Source organism: Leuresthes tenuis, unplaced genomic scaffold (assembly GCF_036924035.1).
Source record: "Leuresthes tenuis unplaced genomic scaffold, fLeuTen1.0.hap1 SCAF_17, whole genome shotgun sequence".
Lineage (NCBI taxonomy): Eukaryota > Metazoa > Chordata > Actinopteri > Atheriniformes > Atherinopsidae > Leuresthes > Leuresthes tenuis.
The window spans coordinates 6,129,477-6,146,584 of NW_027325371.1; the positions used below are offsets into that span (position 1 = coordinate 6,129,477).

Sequence of the window (17,108 nt, forward strand, 5' to 3'; positions counted from 1 at the left end):
ACATATATATATATATATATATATATATATATATATATATATATATATATATATGTGTGTGTGTGACCAACAAAAAAAAAGACTGAAATTTGTTTCAGTGCTCATGTAGAGTTGTTTCACCTTTTGTGGCCCTTACTAAGAATGCTCTCGATCATATAAATGTAACTGCTTTTTCAGACACGTGAGAAAGACATTTGTGACCACAGTGGGGAACGTGGGCGCGCATGTGAATACCTCGTGACTACCACTGGTCAATCTATGCATTATCAGCCGAAGGATACGCAACAGTGAAGTCAATTTATGTTTGTTAAACAGCTCTCTGATCCGCTGTTACGGAGGGCTCACTTCAACATCCTGGGTCTCCCACTTCTCAGGGTGCCATAACAGTAGCTGTAACATCTGAGGCCTGACTTCTGCTGTCTGAAACATGGCTGTGAGATATCTGTCTACCTTCACTTGCCAGCTGTAGTTCAGTCTGTTCACTCTTTAAAACTTTCAACAGACTGTGCACAAGGGAGAAGGAAGGTGGAAAGGGAAATTTCTCTGAAAACCATGTTGCAGGAGTGGAACCTGGTCAGAAAATTGGTGTTTGTCCTTTTGTCTGTTTGCTGAATGGGGAAAAAAAATGACAAGATGTGTGAAAACATCACTAACAAAACAAAATTGTGTTTTTTATTTTGAATAACACAGGTGCCGGATAGCCTGTTAACAACATGTTTATAATGAATTATCTGTATTGTTACAAACTGATTATTATGACTACTGTAATTCTGTGGATTCTAATAATGACACTGGTCTACGTGTACAGGTAATGAGACAAGCCCTTTCCTTAAGATGAAAGGAGCTTTCTGGAGGGTCTGTCTGTTATTGTCTCTTCATATCTGCAGTGTCGCGGCATTTTCTTGGTCCTCAAAAGAGTGAGTGTGGCTCCATCTAGTGGAAATTCATGTTCACTGACACGGGCATGACTGTCGCCAAATGAAACTTGACATGTGTCGTACTGTCAGTGCTGGTCTGCAGTTATCCTCCAGGGTTGTGTATTTTCATTTCCATACTATGTATGTACATATGTGTGAATGAGCTCTTCCACAGAACCCATGCAAGCATGAAATCTGTTGTCCAGTTTACTTTCTCCTGAAAGGCACTGATGGGATGCTGGTTGCATCCCCACGGTGCCTCATTTACCAGTCTGTGTGCTTGCAAAGTTAATAGGCACGAACACAGACACCCAGTTTGTTCCTGAGCTGTTATCCACGTGTCTGTCTAACATTAGCGTCCTGTGTAACAGACAGGCTCTCACACTCCTCAGTCTCCAGCAACGATTGTGCAATAAACTGAAATCTATATTTTTAAACCTGTCTCCAAGCCATGTCTTTCATCCTGTCGGTAATGTTATTTTATTCGACTGACTGGTACAACTTCCACTGGGTGGTGTAAGAGTTAAACTTAGAAGTAGGTTTTGGGTAAAGTTATCTTAAAACAACAAGTCCCACTGAAACGGTCATATAGGTTGAAGATTCATTCCCTTTACAGTCTGTTATAGTCAGTTGTTCCCAAGTTTTCATCCCAGTTTTATATTTAGCTGCACAGGCAGAGAATGTTCTTAACATGTGATCATTTGGGCAGGTTTTCCTTCACAAAAAGTTACTCTGTTACAAATCACAGATCTTCTCTTTCATGCAAGCACACCCACCACCGGCTCAATATGCCAGACTTAAGTAATATCCATATGTCATTTACATTTATTACAACTAGGCCAAGCCTTTTTTTTCTTATCAAACTGATATTTGCTCACTGATTAAAAAACTTGTAAAAACTGTTACCATAGTTCTAATAATTTAACAATACATTTAACTTTAAAAGGTTTGATGTATGAGTTCTTTTGAATATTCAATTCAGTTTATTTCACTAATCTAATCTTATTCCAGGCATTCATTTGGCTTTGAATAGCTTAATCGACTGCTCCCACATACATGGTTACGCATCATATCAGACAGAAGAAACAAAGAGCCACCCCACGATTATGAAATATGATCATGGCTGTGAATTTTAGTCTTAATGGCCTGCTTGGCTTAAAACTGAGCAAGAGACTGCATTGTGCTATTACTCACAAACATAGGTGTAATTACCCATGTATGATTAGGAATGTATATTGCCTGGATGATATTAAACCCTGTAAAGTAAGGACACTCGGTTGAAGGTTGTTGATACAATAGAAAATGACCTCAGATTTGGGTATTTTTCAGTGGCATTGTCAAAATTAGGTGTTAAAAACTACAATAATTAGAAACCATTAAACTGATAGTTTTAGGTTAATGTTAGGGCAAGGGATGGGGTTAATCTTGTGTCTTCGATGGTACAAACCAAAATATGAGTTAGGTTCAGAAATAAGTAAGTTTTCGTGTCTTTACACAGTGAAAAGAAAAACAAGAAAGCAGTAACTTTGCTGTGCCTTAGCTTTTCCAGGACTGATTTAGAAGCTGTTATCAGGACATAAAGTTAATTGCTTAATCATTAGGTGCTCTAAAGTGCCTTCCATTGTTTAGGTATTGCACTTAATGTACTGCAGTGTAGATTGAGATGTACTGAACATTAAATCCCTACGGATCCTACATTACTTATAATTCAGAGATGGCTGTGTCCACAGGCTTGGTGTTCCAGGCATGTTAAGAAGGTTTTACATGTCAGGACATGATGAAGTAGATGGATAACAGCACCTGACACGTTACACCAAGGTATTATTTAACAACATACAGAAGCAGTGTGTGAAAAATGATGTACACTTTTCTGCTTACAGAGGAATTAAAAGTGGAAACAGAAGCCAGGTGATGCAAATCAATTTTACTAAATTTATCATCATCATGTTCGACCTTCTCTATAAAAGCAGAAGTGTTGGCAGTTTGCTGGTCTGGAGCATTCAGGTGTGTGTTAACGCAATGCCAAGGAGGAAAGACATCAGCAATCTTAGAGAAGCAATTGTTGCCGCCCTTTGATCTGTGTAGGGTTGGATCAGAAGAAGAAACAGGTTTAACCTGAGAGATGTTGAAACTGGGATGAATCCTCATGGTGTTGGGGACCTTGAGACAGATGGCTGTGGGATTGATGATCCTTTCAATTTCAAACGGGCCAATATACCGTGGGGAGAGTCTCTTGAATTCAGGCCTGAAGGTATGTTGAGGGAGAACCAGACTATCTCTAATGTGGTAATTTGATTCCTGTGAGCGTTGGCTAGTTTTGAGGTTTTTCGACCAATTTGAGTAGAACTGCCCTGGTTTCTCTCCAGATTTTGTGACATCAGCTTAGATGATGTTGAACCGAAGGGACAGCCAGGTCCTACTCCTGAGAGGGAAATAATGGTGGTTGGTATGCAAGGGAACATTCAAAATGAGATTTGCCAGACACAGAACTGATAAAAGAATTGTGGGCATATTCATTCCAGGTAAGATGTTGCCTGGCGGGAATTCAAGCGTTTGATAGCAGTTCACAGTTGCCAACATCATAATTTTGCTCTGTAGGGGTCAGTTGCCAGAAAAAGAAAGCTGTTGATCAGATTCTGCTCTTTGAGACAGAACAGCTCCAACCCCAATATCCGAGGCATCAACTTCAACAATAAACTGTCTGGTTGGATCTGGTTGAGTAAGAATGGGTGCAGACACAAACCAGTCTTTGAGCTTGAGTAAAGCTTTACCGGCTTCTTCGGTCCAAGAGAAAGTGACATTGGTGGAAGTTAACTTATTAAGGGTGGCAGCAATGTTGCTGGTAGAAGTTCGCAAAAATCAGGAGTTGCACTCTGCTACCGCGTGGATGCTGGAAGGATCTGCTTTGATCTGACCTCGTAGATGATGTGACCCAGGAAGCTAACTGTGTCGACATGAAATTCACACTTCTCGGCTTTGACAAAGAGTCTGTTCTCGAGAAGGTGTTGGAGTACTTGGTGGACATGTGTCTCATGGTCTGACTTTGTTTGGGAGAAAAATAAAGTCGTTAAGGTAGACGAAAATAAAGTTGTTCAAAAAGTCTCTTAAAATGTTGATCACCAGTCAATCCAAAGAGCATCCCAAGGTATTCACAATAACCTCACGGGGTGTTAAAGGCGGTCTTTGATTTGTCCTCTTCTTGGATGTGGACTAGATGGTAAGCATTCCTGAGGTCTAATTTTGTAAAGATTTGGGCATCATCCAAAATCTCAAAGGCAGAACTGAGCATAGCAGTTGGGTGCTTGTTCTTTACTGTTTTGATATCAAACCCTGGTAGTCTATGCCATCCTTTTTATCCACAAACAAAGCCAGCCCCCAGAGAAGAAGATGCCAGACGAATTTTATCTGCTGCCAAGGACTCTGAAATGTATTTTTCCATGACAGCCTGCTCGGGATGGATGAGGTTATAGAGTCTCCTGGAGGGAAAAGACACACCAGGTGACAAATCAATGGCACAGTCATAAGGCTGATGGGGAGGAAGAGACAACACTTTCTCTTTACTGAATACTACGCTGAGGTCATAATAAATGTTTGGAAGTGAGGAGACTAGAGGAGACTGAAGCAGGAGTGGCACAAGGCGGACAAGCTGAACGCAGACCGGATGAATAACAAAACTGACTCCAGGCTAACACTCTGCCTGCCTGTATGTCGATATATGGATTAATATATTGTAAGCCGAGGAAAACCCAAGACGTGAACAAGGCGAAAGTAGGAGGAACAACTTAATACTCTCTACATGATCAGCTGAAAGGAGTAGAGACGAAGGGGCAGTGAAATGAGTAACTTCAGTCATGAGCTGACCATCTAAAGCCTTAGCTGTCTAGGGGTGATCAAGAGACTCAGTTGGAAGACCAGACTTGATAGCTAAGGTTCTTCAACGAAGTTGGTTACAGTACTGGAATCCATGAGCGTTGGAAAAGATAGTTTCTGAGTTATGTGAGGTCCTTTGCGTTTCACACATTGCTTCTGGATTTTGACCAGGGACAAGTTTAATATGTCACACATTGTTGCTCATCTGAGGTTGAATTTACCTCATTATAAGACCGATTGAGGACCAGATGATTTTTATTATATCCTCACATTGATGCACCAGACACAGATATGCGATATAAGGGGTTACAAATGAATAAGACATAATAAGAAATAATTTAATTGCCTAAATGCCTTCTTAATGCACTGCCCTTTGGGTTGGACCACACAATTTTCATGCCCAACCTTTTTCTTTATCCCTATAGTTTTGTGACTGTATCTTGCATAGTTACAACATTAAGTTGACAAATCCTATCCTCAGAGAGACAGATCTGTAAACATCTATCAGAGTACTCAAAACCACATTTGAGATTGTTCCTGCTGTAGTTGGTGTCACGCATTTTGATGCAGTGTGACAATACACACAAAGATAGACTCAAGTTGAAAAGAGTACATGCTGCTGTATATTGTGAACAGTGGAGTCACCGGTTTATTTGGCTTAGTTTGACAAAGTTCAGCAAAGTTAAAAAGGTTAAGACAACTCCTGAAAACATTTTAATTTCCTCACGTAAAAACCTCCTACATGTAATTAGTTACTGCATAAATAAACAATAATAATCAGTAAAAATCTAAATAATCTAAAGATTTCATGTCAAGCTGCTCCTTGCTGTGCATTTGAATCAATGCAGCACAGTAATTATATGTTTTTGTGACCAAGTAATGCTATTTCAAACCATTTCTTTAATCACCATACAAATCAGAGATGAGGGGATTCTAAACAAGAGTTTAAATCTGCCGCAATTTGTCACTTAAATGTCGTCTTGATTCCACACAATGAAAGGCAGTACTATTATAATCTTACAAAAGATCTCATCAAGCTTGCACAGTTTTTCCCTTCATGTTGCCCTCACAGTTTGCCAGCCCAAAAATGCAACGAGACACCTCCCACTTCCACCTTCATTTGAAATTCTCACTTCCTTTATGTTATTTTGTGATGTACTTTAACCTACTGTCTCCTCTGAGTCCTCACTCTGGTGTCAGGGTGTTTGGTGCACTGCTGAAACTTCTTCAACTCAATCGCCCCCACACGACTCCCAGGTAAGCCGGCAGCAGCTATCATTCCATACACATGGACACCTGTCAAACATCTTGATAAATAGCAGGTTAACATGACAAAGTAATTGATTTAAATCAGAAACCTTTCTTCCTGATACTCCACATGGTTGTAGTTTCTTTTGTTTCACAGAAATGAATTGTTACCTAGTTTGAACTTTGCAGTGTTTTCCATCACAGCATAGTGGTAGAAACAGATTTTCGACATGCATTTAGGCTCCTGATAAAATTACAGCTCGCTCTACAAAGGGTTATTAAATTAGGTGTAGGGCAGCCTCAGAGATCTTGTGATGCACATGCAGCAAAGCAGTTGTATGATTCTGTGTCTGGGCTAAGGCGCGGCTGCAGATTTCAGGAAGTAAAATCTACGAATGGAGGTAAAACAAAACATATTAAGTGTTTTTATTCGCTGAACTATTGCATAATGACACAAGAGTTTTTTATTTTTCAGTTGATTCTGGTTGAAAGTCTGAATTATCTTCAGTTTGGCACAAATGCAAAAAGGCATTAAGACTGCTTTATTGAAAGATGCATTCACTAAACACTATATTTCAGCTTAATTTTAAGATATTTTGATGTGAGTGTACCTGTAGAAAAATCAATGAAAGCAGGAGTCCGTGACAATTTAGTGAAAGAGAGAGAGGTTTGTGGTTTTGTTGCTGAAGGATGCGGTGTAACTGCCACTTTGGCTCCTTCTTTACCCTTTTTTGGTTACTTGCATATTGAGCTCAAACTGATTGTAAAAGCGTGTTTTTGTGTAATATTGTTGTCTTCTATGTTTGTCAGTTGAATTATTTCTGCAAGACAAATTAGAGAGAAGAGGCATCAGTCACAGACAGACGAGAGGAAGCAGTTGTGAAAGTTTTTGCTTCCCCTTTTTCTAGTTTTCCTGTGTCCTTCTACGGTGTCGTCAGCTTTGTGTGTTTCAGTTTATTTCCACATGAAATCAAAACCCATAAAGACACAAAACTACACAGCTGCATGCATTCCCCAGATGATATTTGAAAAACATCTGTTTTTCAGACCTTAGACTTGTCGCACACATAAATATAAATTCTTGTCTTTCATTCATAGTAACCCTTGCTTTTTCTCAGTTCACCATGTCCAGGAAGGTTGTGAGGACCAGTAAGTTCCGTCATGTCTTTGGCCAGGGTTTGAAGGCTGATCAATGCTACGATGACATTCGAATCTCCCAGATGACCTGGGACAGCAACTTCTGCACTGTTAATCCTAAATTTGTGGCCATGATTGTGGATGCCAGTGGTGGAGGATCCTTCATTGTGCTGCCCCTGAGCAAGGTGGGTCACAGAGGACACTTAATTAGATAATTAACTGCCATATTGACTGCTTCTTGGGGTTTTTTAATGTGCCGACCACGTCGGATGCAAATGGTTTTTTTTCACACCACCGTTAAACCTTAGAATTTGATGACTGCAGTAACCTTCACACTTTCAAGTGAATAAGGAAGTTTGTTGCCATCTTTGAATCTGTTCACACGTCACTTGCTCTGCTATTGAGTTTTCACCATATTAGGAGTTTGTTGTCAGCTCAGTGCAGAAGCACAGGATGTGGCCTCCACGTCACTTATCGAGTGCGTTAGGTGCATTGCAACTCATTTATTACATTTTGTGTCTCTGAAAAAGTAGAAAATTGCAAGTCTTGTGGCTTTATAGAGGATCATCAGAATTTGTCAAAGTCTGTGTACATAGTGTGGTGTCTCTCTGGATTACTGGCCTGTGCATATATTAAAACGTCTTGGTATTTTCACCTTGCTGCTGTAAATTTTATTGTGAAATGGAACATATTTGAGACAGCAGAGACTATGTTCCAGGAAGTTGTAAAAAAACTCAATGTCTTTTAATATGCAAATCTATAATTACAATTAATTCAAATCCCCTTTTTTGGTGCTCTACTACTTATCTGAATTATTAATGTAATTAAATGTATCATGAGAACTCCCTGCTCTCTTCATGAAAGCGTAATCATTTTGAGATAGAGTATACCTACTAATTTTCCATGATATTGTTATACCATATGCTATTAACAGTCATAAACAGCACTATTTATGGACTTACCACTTATGTACTTCATAATTCTCAAAAGACAAAAAATAAGTGAAGTGACCAGCAGGCATAATATTGCAGAGAAATGTGCTTTCACAAAATGAAGGAAACTGTTGCGAGATACATTCATTGCAGCTCTATTCGACTCATCCTGTTTTAAAGGCATTCATTATCAAACTGGAGCCATATGTTATTGATATATTATGGTAGACAAATGTTAATTTAGCTAATTTAGTCTAGTAATATGTGTCGTTTGTCCAGACAGAGACACTGAAAAACAAGTGGGGTTTTGTCCTTCGGGCCCTGATCTCCTCTCTAACTCAGTTACCAGGCGTTAGGTGTAACTGAAGGGAAAGCTGTGGAATTTGTGTCAGCTGGCAGTAAATTTCTCCTGCTACCTAAGTTATGTGTGTTGTGTTGCACTTTATATCTACTTTTTGTGGCAGCCTCAATTCTAAATGGAATGAAAAGACTCCTTTTTTTTATAGAGTTGACATCTACATCCTTCTTACTGTTTCTCTCTGCAGACCGGGCGTATTGACATGTCCTATCCCACCGTATGTGGCCACACGGGGCCGGTCCTGGACATTGAGTTCTGTCCTCACAACGACAACATCATTGCCAGTGGCTCTGAGGACTGCAGTGTCATGGTAAGACAATAAAATATGTGCTTAAATATAACATGACATATCATGTGTAGACTAAATATATTCTCTGCTAAATAGATTTGGGAGATCCCAGAAGGCGGGCTAACCACATCGCTTACAGAGCCTGTTGTGAAGTTGGAAGGCCACTCTAAACGTGTTGGCATTCTTAGCTGGCACCCCACTGCCCATAATGTGCTGATGAGTGCAGGTAATACTTTCATTTAACCCTCAACAGTGTTGACTTTAATGTCTCTGAGTTTACATGATTTGACATGTAAAGACAGGAACCAGACTGTGGTGAATGTAATTCATTTCACACGTGTTTTGTCAAATATGGCACACCTCTGTTGAACAGGAAGTTCTCACAGCCTCCGCCCTCCATCATTACTCTGACACCTGATATGAAGTAAAATGCCACTTCGGCTTAAAGTTTTTTCGAGGCAGTATATTTTAAGTTCTCAATAACATGTTGAAGTTGTCCATACTGACAGAAAACATCTGAGATTATATGTACAAGCAAATGAATTTGAATCTTTCATTTAAACCACACATAAGTGCTCTCAGAAACACATTATGTTAGTTTCGTCTTTCAGTGCTTCCACTTAGCAGCTTTTTTCAATGCAGAACTAACTCGTCCATCATGCAAAGTGTTCAAGACTTTTCCTCTCGATCTTTTTTTGAAGTTCTGCTCTTTGTACATGGTGCTTTGTTCCTTTTTCACTGTTGCCACAGCAACTATCTTTTCTGTTGTGTTTATAACAAAGACAGTTGAAATGTAAACCTTGCAGCTTCCCAAATAAATTACACTGTAGCTCTGCAAAGAAATAAAGACGTGAAAAGACCTAAATCAAACCGTGTTCACTGTTTCTGATGCACAGGCTGCGATAATGTTGTGATCTTGTGGAACGTGGCACGGGGCGATGCAGTCGTGAGGATCGACAGCGTACATACTGACCTCATCTACAGCGCCTGCTGGAACAGGGACGGCTCCAAGATTCTTACCTCTTGCAAAGACAAGACCATGCGGGTGCTGGACCCACGCAAGGGCACCGTCCTCATTGTACGTTTCCTCATCTGACCAAACTTCCCAGTAATGATATTTATCTCCACTGCTACTTATTATTTTCAGAATCCTGGATGTCAGAGTTTAGTTCTCCCTAAAGGTCTGGAGTGATATTTCACACAGGTCGATCAATTATTTGTGAAATTTAATCAGAAAAACAATGATGATCACATCCGCAATGTCCCATCTGCGTATTCTGTGTTTTTGTCTGGTCATTAAGACATTTCTACATAAAAAATTACTTAAGAAATTTATTGAGCATCAAACTAACGATATCACAGCTCTCAGTGGATTATTTTACAATCAGAAATGTATAATTTCTTCTCACTTTGTGTTTTCTTGCACATCATTTTACATCCACACTGATGGTCATAGTCGTCCGAACATTTAAACCAAAGCTTCCTTCTGTCTTCTTCTCCACCACATCACACCAACAGGAGAGGGAGAAGCCTCATGAAGGCTCCAGGCCTATCAGGGCCGTCTTCGTGTCCGATGGGAAGATCCTGAGTACTGGCTTCAGTCGCATGAGTGAGAGGCAGGTGGCGCTGTGGGATCCGGTGAGTGCTACCTGCTCTCAGTCTGTGTTGTTTCAAACTAAAAAACATATTCAACACAACTTTACCAAGATTTATGACCCTGGTACTGATCTGAAATATTTGGATATTGGCTTTCTTCTGCTTTTGCTAGAAAAGTGTTTGTGTACGACCTCGTAATCTATTCCCCTCGAAAAATCTCTTTTTTTTGCAGAACACATTTTATAAAATGAAAAACTTCCATCCTGCATTAAAATATGCTGACTTTACTGTTGACATTAAAAAATCTTTTAGCTGAGAGTTTAACTGTTGAACATGATCTTTCCTGCCATGACTAACCTTCTTCGGTAGATTAAAGGAGACATATCATGGAAAGCTAACTTTTTTCTCTGCTTCAGAGCATATATTTGGATGTCTGAAGTCACAATACACTCAAATACTCTCCTGGTATTTTGTGTTAGGCTTCATAATAATGTGACATACAGGGAGCAGGCTAATTCACATATTCATCTCTCAATTTTTGTATTGACGAAACAATAAGAAGAAAATATATTTAGAGTTCAGGTGACTTTAAAATGAGATATTACATTACTGACAGTTGGACAATTTGTACCTTGGGAGTAACTTCAAATATTTACAACATCACTGTTTCCCAACAGACAGATTATAGCACCAAGGGTGGATGCTCTGCAGCACACACACCAGTCTCGAGTGAATAAATCCTTGGCTTACATACAGTCTGGTGCAGCAGGCTTTGTTGTTTTACACCAATATTCCTTTGAGTGTAAGTAAATGTGTGCATTTACTTTTTTTGTGCATTATTCTCTTAACAGAAAAACTTTGCAGAGCCACTGACCCTGCAGGAGCTTGACACCAGCAGCGGGGCCCTCCTGCCGTTTTTTGACCCAGACACTGGCATCGTCTACCTCTGTGGCAAGGTTTGATTGAGATGTTGCAATAAGGTATCATTCTCGCCCACACAGACACAAGCGGCTCATTGTCTATCATGTGCTCATCACAGGGAGACAGCAGTATCCGTTACTTTGAAGTGACTGATGAAGCGCCATATGTTCACTACCTATCCATGTACAGCAGCAAGGAGAGTCAGAAGGGAATGGGATACATGCCCAAGAGGGGCCTGGAGATCAACAAATGTGAAATTGCCAGGTAGCAACATCTGCATATTCTTGACACCAAAATGATTGAAGTATTTTTAGCTGTAGAAGCTGACCTAGATATGTCTGTGGGTCAAGTGATTGCTTTGGTCCAGACAGAAACTGCAATCCCCACGAAAGTTTTGTCATATTTTCTGGATGATGCACCCATCTGTTTGTAGTAATCCTTGCATTTGTAGTATTAGATGAAATATGTCCCACATTAATGCCGCACTCATAATGGGTTTGGTCATTTTTTTCACCTATCACTCCCATCAGTCTAAGTTGTACTGTGTTTAGTACAGTAAGCGAATTGTCATGCAAAGTGGGAAATACGTCTCTGTATGACTAACTGCTGGCATGTTAGCATGAAGCATTTTCCCTAAAGCACTGTTGTGCCATTAGAACTGCCAGCCCAGCTGTATACCGTTCATGTTAATTCTGTTTGATATATCAGGGGCCAAATCTACCCCTTTCAATCTAAGCCAACACAAAAAACACAAAATAAAACCCAATATTTCTTCCTTCAGGTTCTACAAACTACATGAGAGAAAATGTGAACCTATAGTCATGACAGTGCCACGCAAGGTAAGATTGTAAAGTGTATCTTTATGAGTAGCTTGGCTAAGATTTCTTGAACTGACTCTTTCCATCTCTGTCTGTGCAGTCGGATCTGTTCCAGGAAGATCTATACCCGGACACCATCGGTCCCGAGCCCTCAGTTGAGGCTGATGAGTGGTTTGAAGGAAAAGAGGCTCCACCAAACATGATATCCCTAAAGGATGGGTTTGTAGCAACCACCAAATCCAAGGAGTTCAAAGTTCACAAGAGTCTCCTGAAGACTACATCTGCTTCTGGCGGTACTCAACAGGACAGCGGGGTGAGGATTTCAGAAATCAAACAGCTGTTTGATATTTGATCATCAACAACTTTATTTGCCCATTTACATTTATAGCTGCTTCATCTTTTTAACATTTCAAATAGAAATATTAGTATTTTAACTCCACAGCTTTAATTTTCTTAACAATGTTTTGCAAGCAAAGGTCAACTTAAAGTAAGACATCAATACGGTTCATTTAATGGAACAAAGAGCCTCTATAAAGGTAGAAAAGTATTTCATAGTTCACTCTGATGATGTTTTTGCTGTTATTTATTCATACTTTACTTTAATTTTATGTTTTTGCTCAGGGTAATACTCCAAGCAATCAAATTATGGGCTTGAAATTTGTGTTATAGCTGCATCTAGGCCATAAACTAATGACAACCAGTGCCGCAGAACTGAATAACACCCCATCACATCCTGACTCTCTTTCTCTCAGGAGGTTCAGTCCCTGAAGAAGGAAGTGAAGGACCTCAAAGCAGCAATTGAAGAGCTGACCAAGCGTGTGAGTGAGCTGGAGAGCAAGCATTAAAAGATAGAAGTTTGTCGGAAAGAAGAAAATAGACTAAGAGCAGAGGTCAATGGCCAAAAAACTGCTGTTAACTTTGGCTGTAGTGAGAAAAAGGGAGAAATTAAGACAGCAGATGTAATGAAACTTTTTTTCTAGCTTGAAGCTTGAATTTTGTGTATCTGGTCTGTCTGACCAATTAAAAACATTCATTTGTTTTAATATATGCTTTTTGTTTGAAATAAAGTCTTCTGTATTTTCAAAGTACTTTTCTGACTTTCTTTTTTTACAAAACACATGAAATACACATTTGGAGTTTGACAAATTTGAATAATTTCATTTTTAATGATACAAAACAAGTAACAACAAATGTTTTATACATTTATGTGAAATACAGTTTAATTGATTAAGAAAGTATCATATGAAAAAAACATTTGCACACAAATACTCCCTGAAGCCTATGGAGGTGCATTTGGTTTAAGATGATTTTTTAGCTTTTTCTGCCCACAAGATTAAACAAATAAGACATTAATCATGCTAAATATATGTAAAATAGGAGTCACTCGTGATTTTTCATCTCTAAACACTGAGTTTGGAAGTTACCGTACTATGGCTGGTAAGTTTTTTACTTACGAATACTATTTTTACAACTTTATAATCTTGAATGTTGTTTTACACTCATTTTGGAGGAGAATCTGACCGTTTTTCTAGCTAGAATTGATCTCTGTTGCTCTCAAAGTAACCCAAATAAAACTATAATTTACAGCCTTTGTTTTCATATCATATCACCCAAAAACCACATTTGAAATATCACCAGATGAATATGAATGTATATATATCATATAGAATATATATGAATATAGAAAGACAGAGAAATTAGAAGTCTGTTACCATAAGCATTAAATATTTACACAATTATGTTATTTTCAAACCAGTACCTGGCTACATTATTGCTTCCAAGTCTTTCACCAAACAAACCCCTGTCCCTGTCTCTCAAACACCAGTCCCTTTCAGAAAGCTACTACACATAATTTTTGCTTGGGGCCGAAGCGCTGTTACTGTAGTACTTGGCGGTTCCTCCTGAACTGCCTGATTTTGGCCTGCTGAAGCAACAGAGCAGACCTCCACCCAAAAGCAACAGAACACCGGCTGCCCAGCCAATATAGATGCATGCGCCCAGCTCCCTTTTTTGGGAAGAAATTATTTGGGGGTTGTTGAAATCTTTCACAACATTATGTGCAGACCAGCTGACAGGGATGATTGCCAGGAGGCCGGCCAGCATCAGGCCCACCCCAGCCACCAGGCTGATCTTGGGCTTGGCGTCTTCATTCTGCACACAGGTGGTAAAGTCGGCACCGCAGAACAGGACGAGGAGGCTGAGGCAGCTGAGCATGCAGCTAATGATGGTCAATGCTCGGGCAGCCTGCAGGTAAGCGGGCAACACCAGCAAGGAGTCGTAGTTCTTGCACTGTTGCTGCCCGGTGCTCTGCACCACACACTCCATCCACAGGCCCTCTTGACTGGTCTACACATGAAAAATAACAGTGTGGGTAATTTCATATATAATTCATGTCTGGTGGAGGATGCTCCAACTTATACTACGTATACTAAAGTCCTTCTTTTTAATGCTTCCTTTTGCAAGTACATTTTACAGCATGATACTTTTCTGACAGTTTTAGTTACTTTGCAAGACTTAAATCACAAAAAAAATCCATGTATTAAACTTTTGAAAACATGTTAACACAATCTGCCCAATAGTATCCCAAACAATACGTTACTGCATGCACAGTGATAAATTATTGTGCATTTTGTTGTTAATTTGTGTTTTTTCATGGTATTAAATCCAGAGAAGTTATTCTTATGGGATCATTTGACTCAAATGTGTAGTGTAGATTCCTGCATTGATTTTTTTTCATTACCTGTGCAGTCACAATGTTGGACCCTATGAAGGATGACACCTTCCATCGAGGAACAGCGCAGCACACAATTACACCGATCAGCCCAAGGACTCCAAGGAACACACATCCAATCTGAACTGCAGAAGATCCCATTCTGGAAAAAACAAGTTGGGAGAAAATGGGACAAAAGCATGAAGGAGATGATTGAAGCAGTTGTTGCTACTTTACACTTTGTTTTTTTTCCTGGCTTTGGTTACATCATATTCACACTTTGACACTGACATTTTCATTCTCAGCTCATCTTCCTTCCGAAGATTTTCCCCATCTTTCAACTCAGATGATGAAAAGTTTGTTTTAGTGTCTTGGAATTATGTTTTAGATGTTTCTACATAAGTAATTGTTGGGTAAGATAGTGAGGAAAAGTTGTTGAAGCTCTTCCTCTGATCCAGAATTTAAAAGCTGTTGATTTTTTTTTTAACTTTGTATTACTCTTAATCTGTGAGCTTTTCCCTCCCTTTTTCTTTCTTTGGTAATCACACAGATACAAACATGGCTCCTGCATACAGGTCTCCACAGAAACTGTGGCTTGGGGCCACATCTTATTTTTTAACTCATGTCCAGACAGGCCCAGGCCTCCAGGATCTCCACCCAAGACTGACTGAACCCCTCCCTTACGCTCTCTAACTTCAAAATACTTGCTTTACTACTTGATTTTCGGGGAGTTTATTATTAATATTTATGCAGAAAACAAAATTAAAGTTACAGGAAGCAATGTTAAAATTAATGTGGTTAACAGAGGAAGGAAATTACCTATTTGACCAAAAAGTGGTTCACGTTATTTTGCTCACAAGTGAGAGACTTTCAAATCAAACAAATCAGGTCAAGTTGTATTTTTTTTTTATTATTCTATTGCAATTCTAATTCAAATAAATGTAGTATAAGTATACATGATTTAAGTTGGACAGTCTGTGATGATAATTATTAAACTCTGTCTTCACGCCTCAAGTCAAATAACAAAGCAGAGCGGCAATCCAGTGAAGGTTGGAACACTAGTGTATATTTCGCTGGATTCAGACCAGGAAGATGATATCCCGTGTAAAGCAAACTTGACCCACAGCAGACAGAAATTTTTATTCCAATTACACACTGCAAACTAATCTGATGTGAGTCAGTGGATTTGACATTACACGCAATTATTCCTGTGCTTGAAAGTTTATTTTGTCCTTAAAGTTACATAATTTCTGTTTTTATTATCCTTAGACAAACAATTATTCAAATAAGTTGATATATGTTAAGTCTTATAAGAACCTTACAAAATAGTAAACAGACAAAAGAACAAAAAGAGCCTTTTTTTGTTGTGACAGCTGTTTCTTTCAGAGTTAAGGTTGAACATGATAGAAAAACAGATTTTAAAAGAATTGTTGCCTACCTTCTATTTTTCAAATTGATGAATAAAGATAGATGTTGAGGTTCTTGCTTTTTTCTGGCCTGAGCGTTGTTCGAGATGTTGTTTTCTGATGCACAAATATTGTGAAGACAGTATGTGATAGGATGGGGTATTTGTAGAGGAATGTAAGAAGTAGGTGGAGCTGCTGCTTAAACTGAGCAATATAGTTGGGAGTAAGGACCACAAAACCGGTATGAACATGCCCTATAAGCATGTTTCTCTCTCTTTTAACACCTAAACTTACTGAGCTGAGAAGCTCTAGGTTGGTGTGTCTCAGTAGAAAAAAAACACAGTTTCTGGGAATTGGGATTTCTCAACATAACTTGATTCATGTTATCAAAGTGATTATACTGAATGAATTGGTTTGATTATATCCTGGATCTTGAAACATTCAGGGCCTTGCCTGGCCCAGAAATCTTTGGATTTTTATAAAACATTTCAAGTTACTTAAGAGGAGAATGAATTTTAGATGTGCTGCACCAGTGGTTTTCAGACATGAAACCAAACTAAAGAAAACGACAACCGTCTCAAGTGTCATCAGACTTTGGTCGCGGTTTAACTGTCAGCAGTGTGATCAAGACACAAAGAAGAAACAAAAGCCTTGACATTATGAAGAGTAATATACGATTGTATATTTCTGACATTAAAAGCAATTTATCAGCTCAGGTCTCATGGACATGTGTAATGTTCTGTGTAACAAGAGTTGTTTTTGAACGGTAAGAGTCAATCTACTTATCTGATAGTCTCCTCTACTGCCCCTGTCCAGATCTTTTCTGTCTCATACGTCTGTTTCACTCTTCATCGCACATCCTTGCTTGTAAGTCAACCAATTTCAAATGATTTGGTCTGATCTAAA

At 39.1% G+C, this 17,108-nt stretch overlaps 2 protein-coding genes across 2 annotated transcripts; one reads left to right on the forward strand and one right to left on the reverse strand.

Moving 5' to 3' along the window:
* Positions 1 to 5,938: 5,938 nt before the first annotated feature.
* coro1a (coronin, actin binding protein, 1A) lies at positions 5,939 to 13,174 on the forward strand. Its single transcript, XM_072368048.1, has 11 exons — positions 5,939 to 6,044; positions 7,154 to 7,357; positions 8,650 to 8,772; positions 8,848 to 8,977; positions 9,648 to 9,829; positions 10,270 to 10,389; positions 11,199 to 11,303; positions 11,387 to 11,532; positions 12,050 to 12,107; positions 12,187 to 12,399; positions 12,839 to 13,174. Exons 2-11 carry the CDS (start codon positions 7,160 to 7,162, stop codon positions 12,929 to 12,931), a joined length of 1,368 nt encoding a protein of 455 aa, XP_072224149.1. The 5' UTR covers positions 5,939 to 6,044; positions 7,154 to 7,159; the 3' UTR covers positions 12,932 to 13,174.
* A 591-nt stretch (positions 13,175 to 13,765) lies between these two features.
* On the reverse strand, positions 13,766 to 16,330 carry cldni (claudin i). The gene is made up of 3 exons (XM_072368049.1): positions 16,235 to 16,330; positions 14,827 to 14,959; positions 13,766 to 14,432 (listed from the first exon to the last, which is right to left on the reverse strand). Exons 2-3 carry the CDS (start codon positions 14,956 to 14,958, stop codon positions 13,929 to 13,931), a joined length of 636 nt encoding a protein of 211 aa, XP_072224150.1. The 5' UTR covers position 14,959; positions 16,235 to 16,330; the 3' UTR covers positions 13,766 to 13,928.
* Between the last annotated feature and the right edge of the window lie 778 nt (positions 16,331 to 17,108).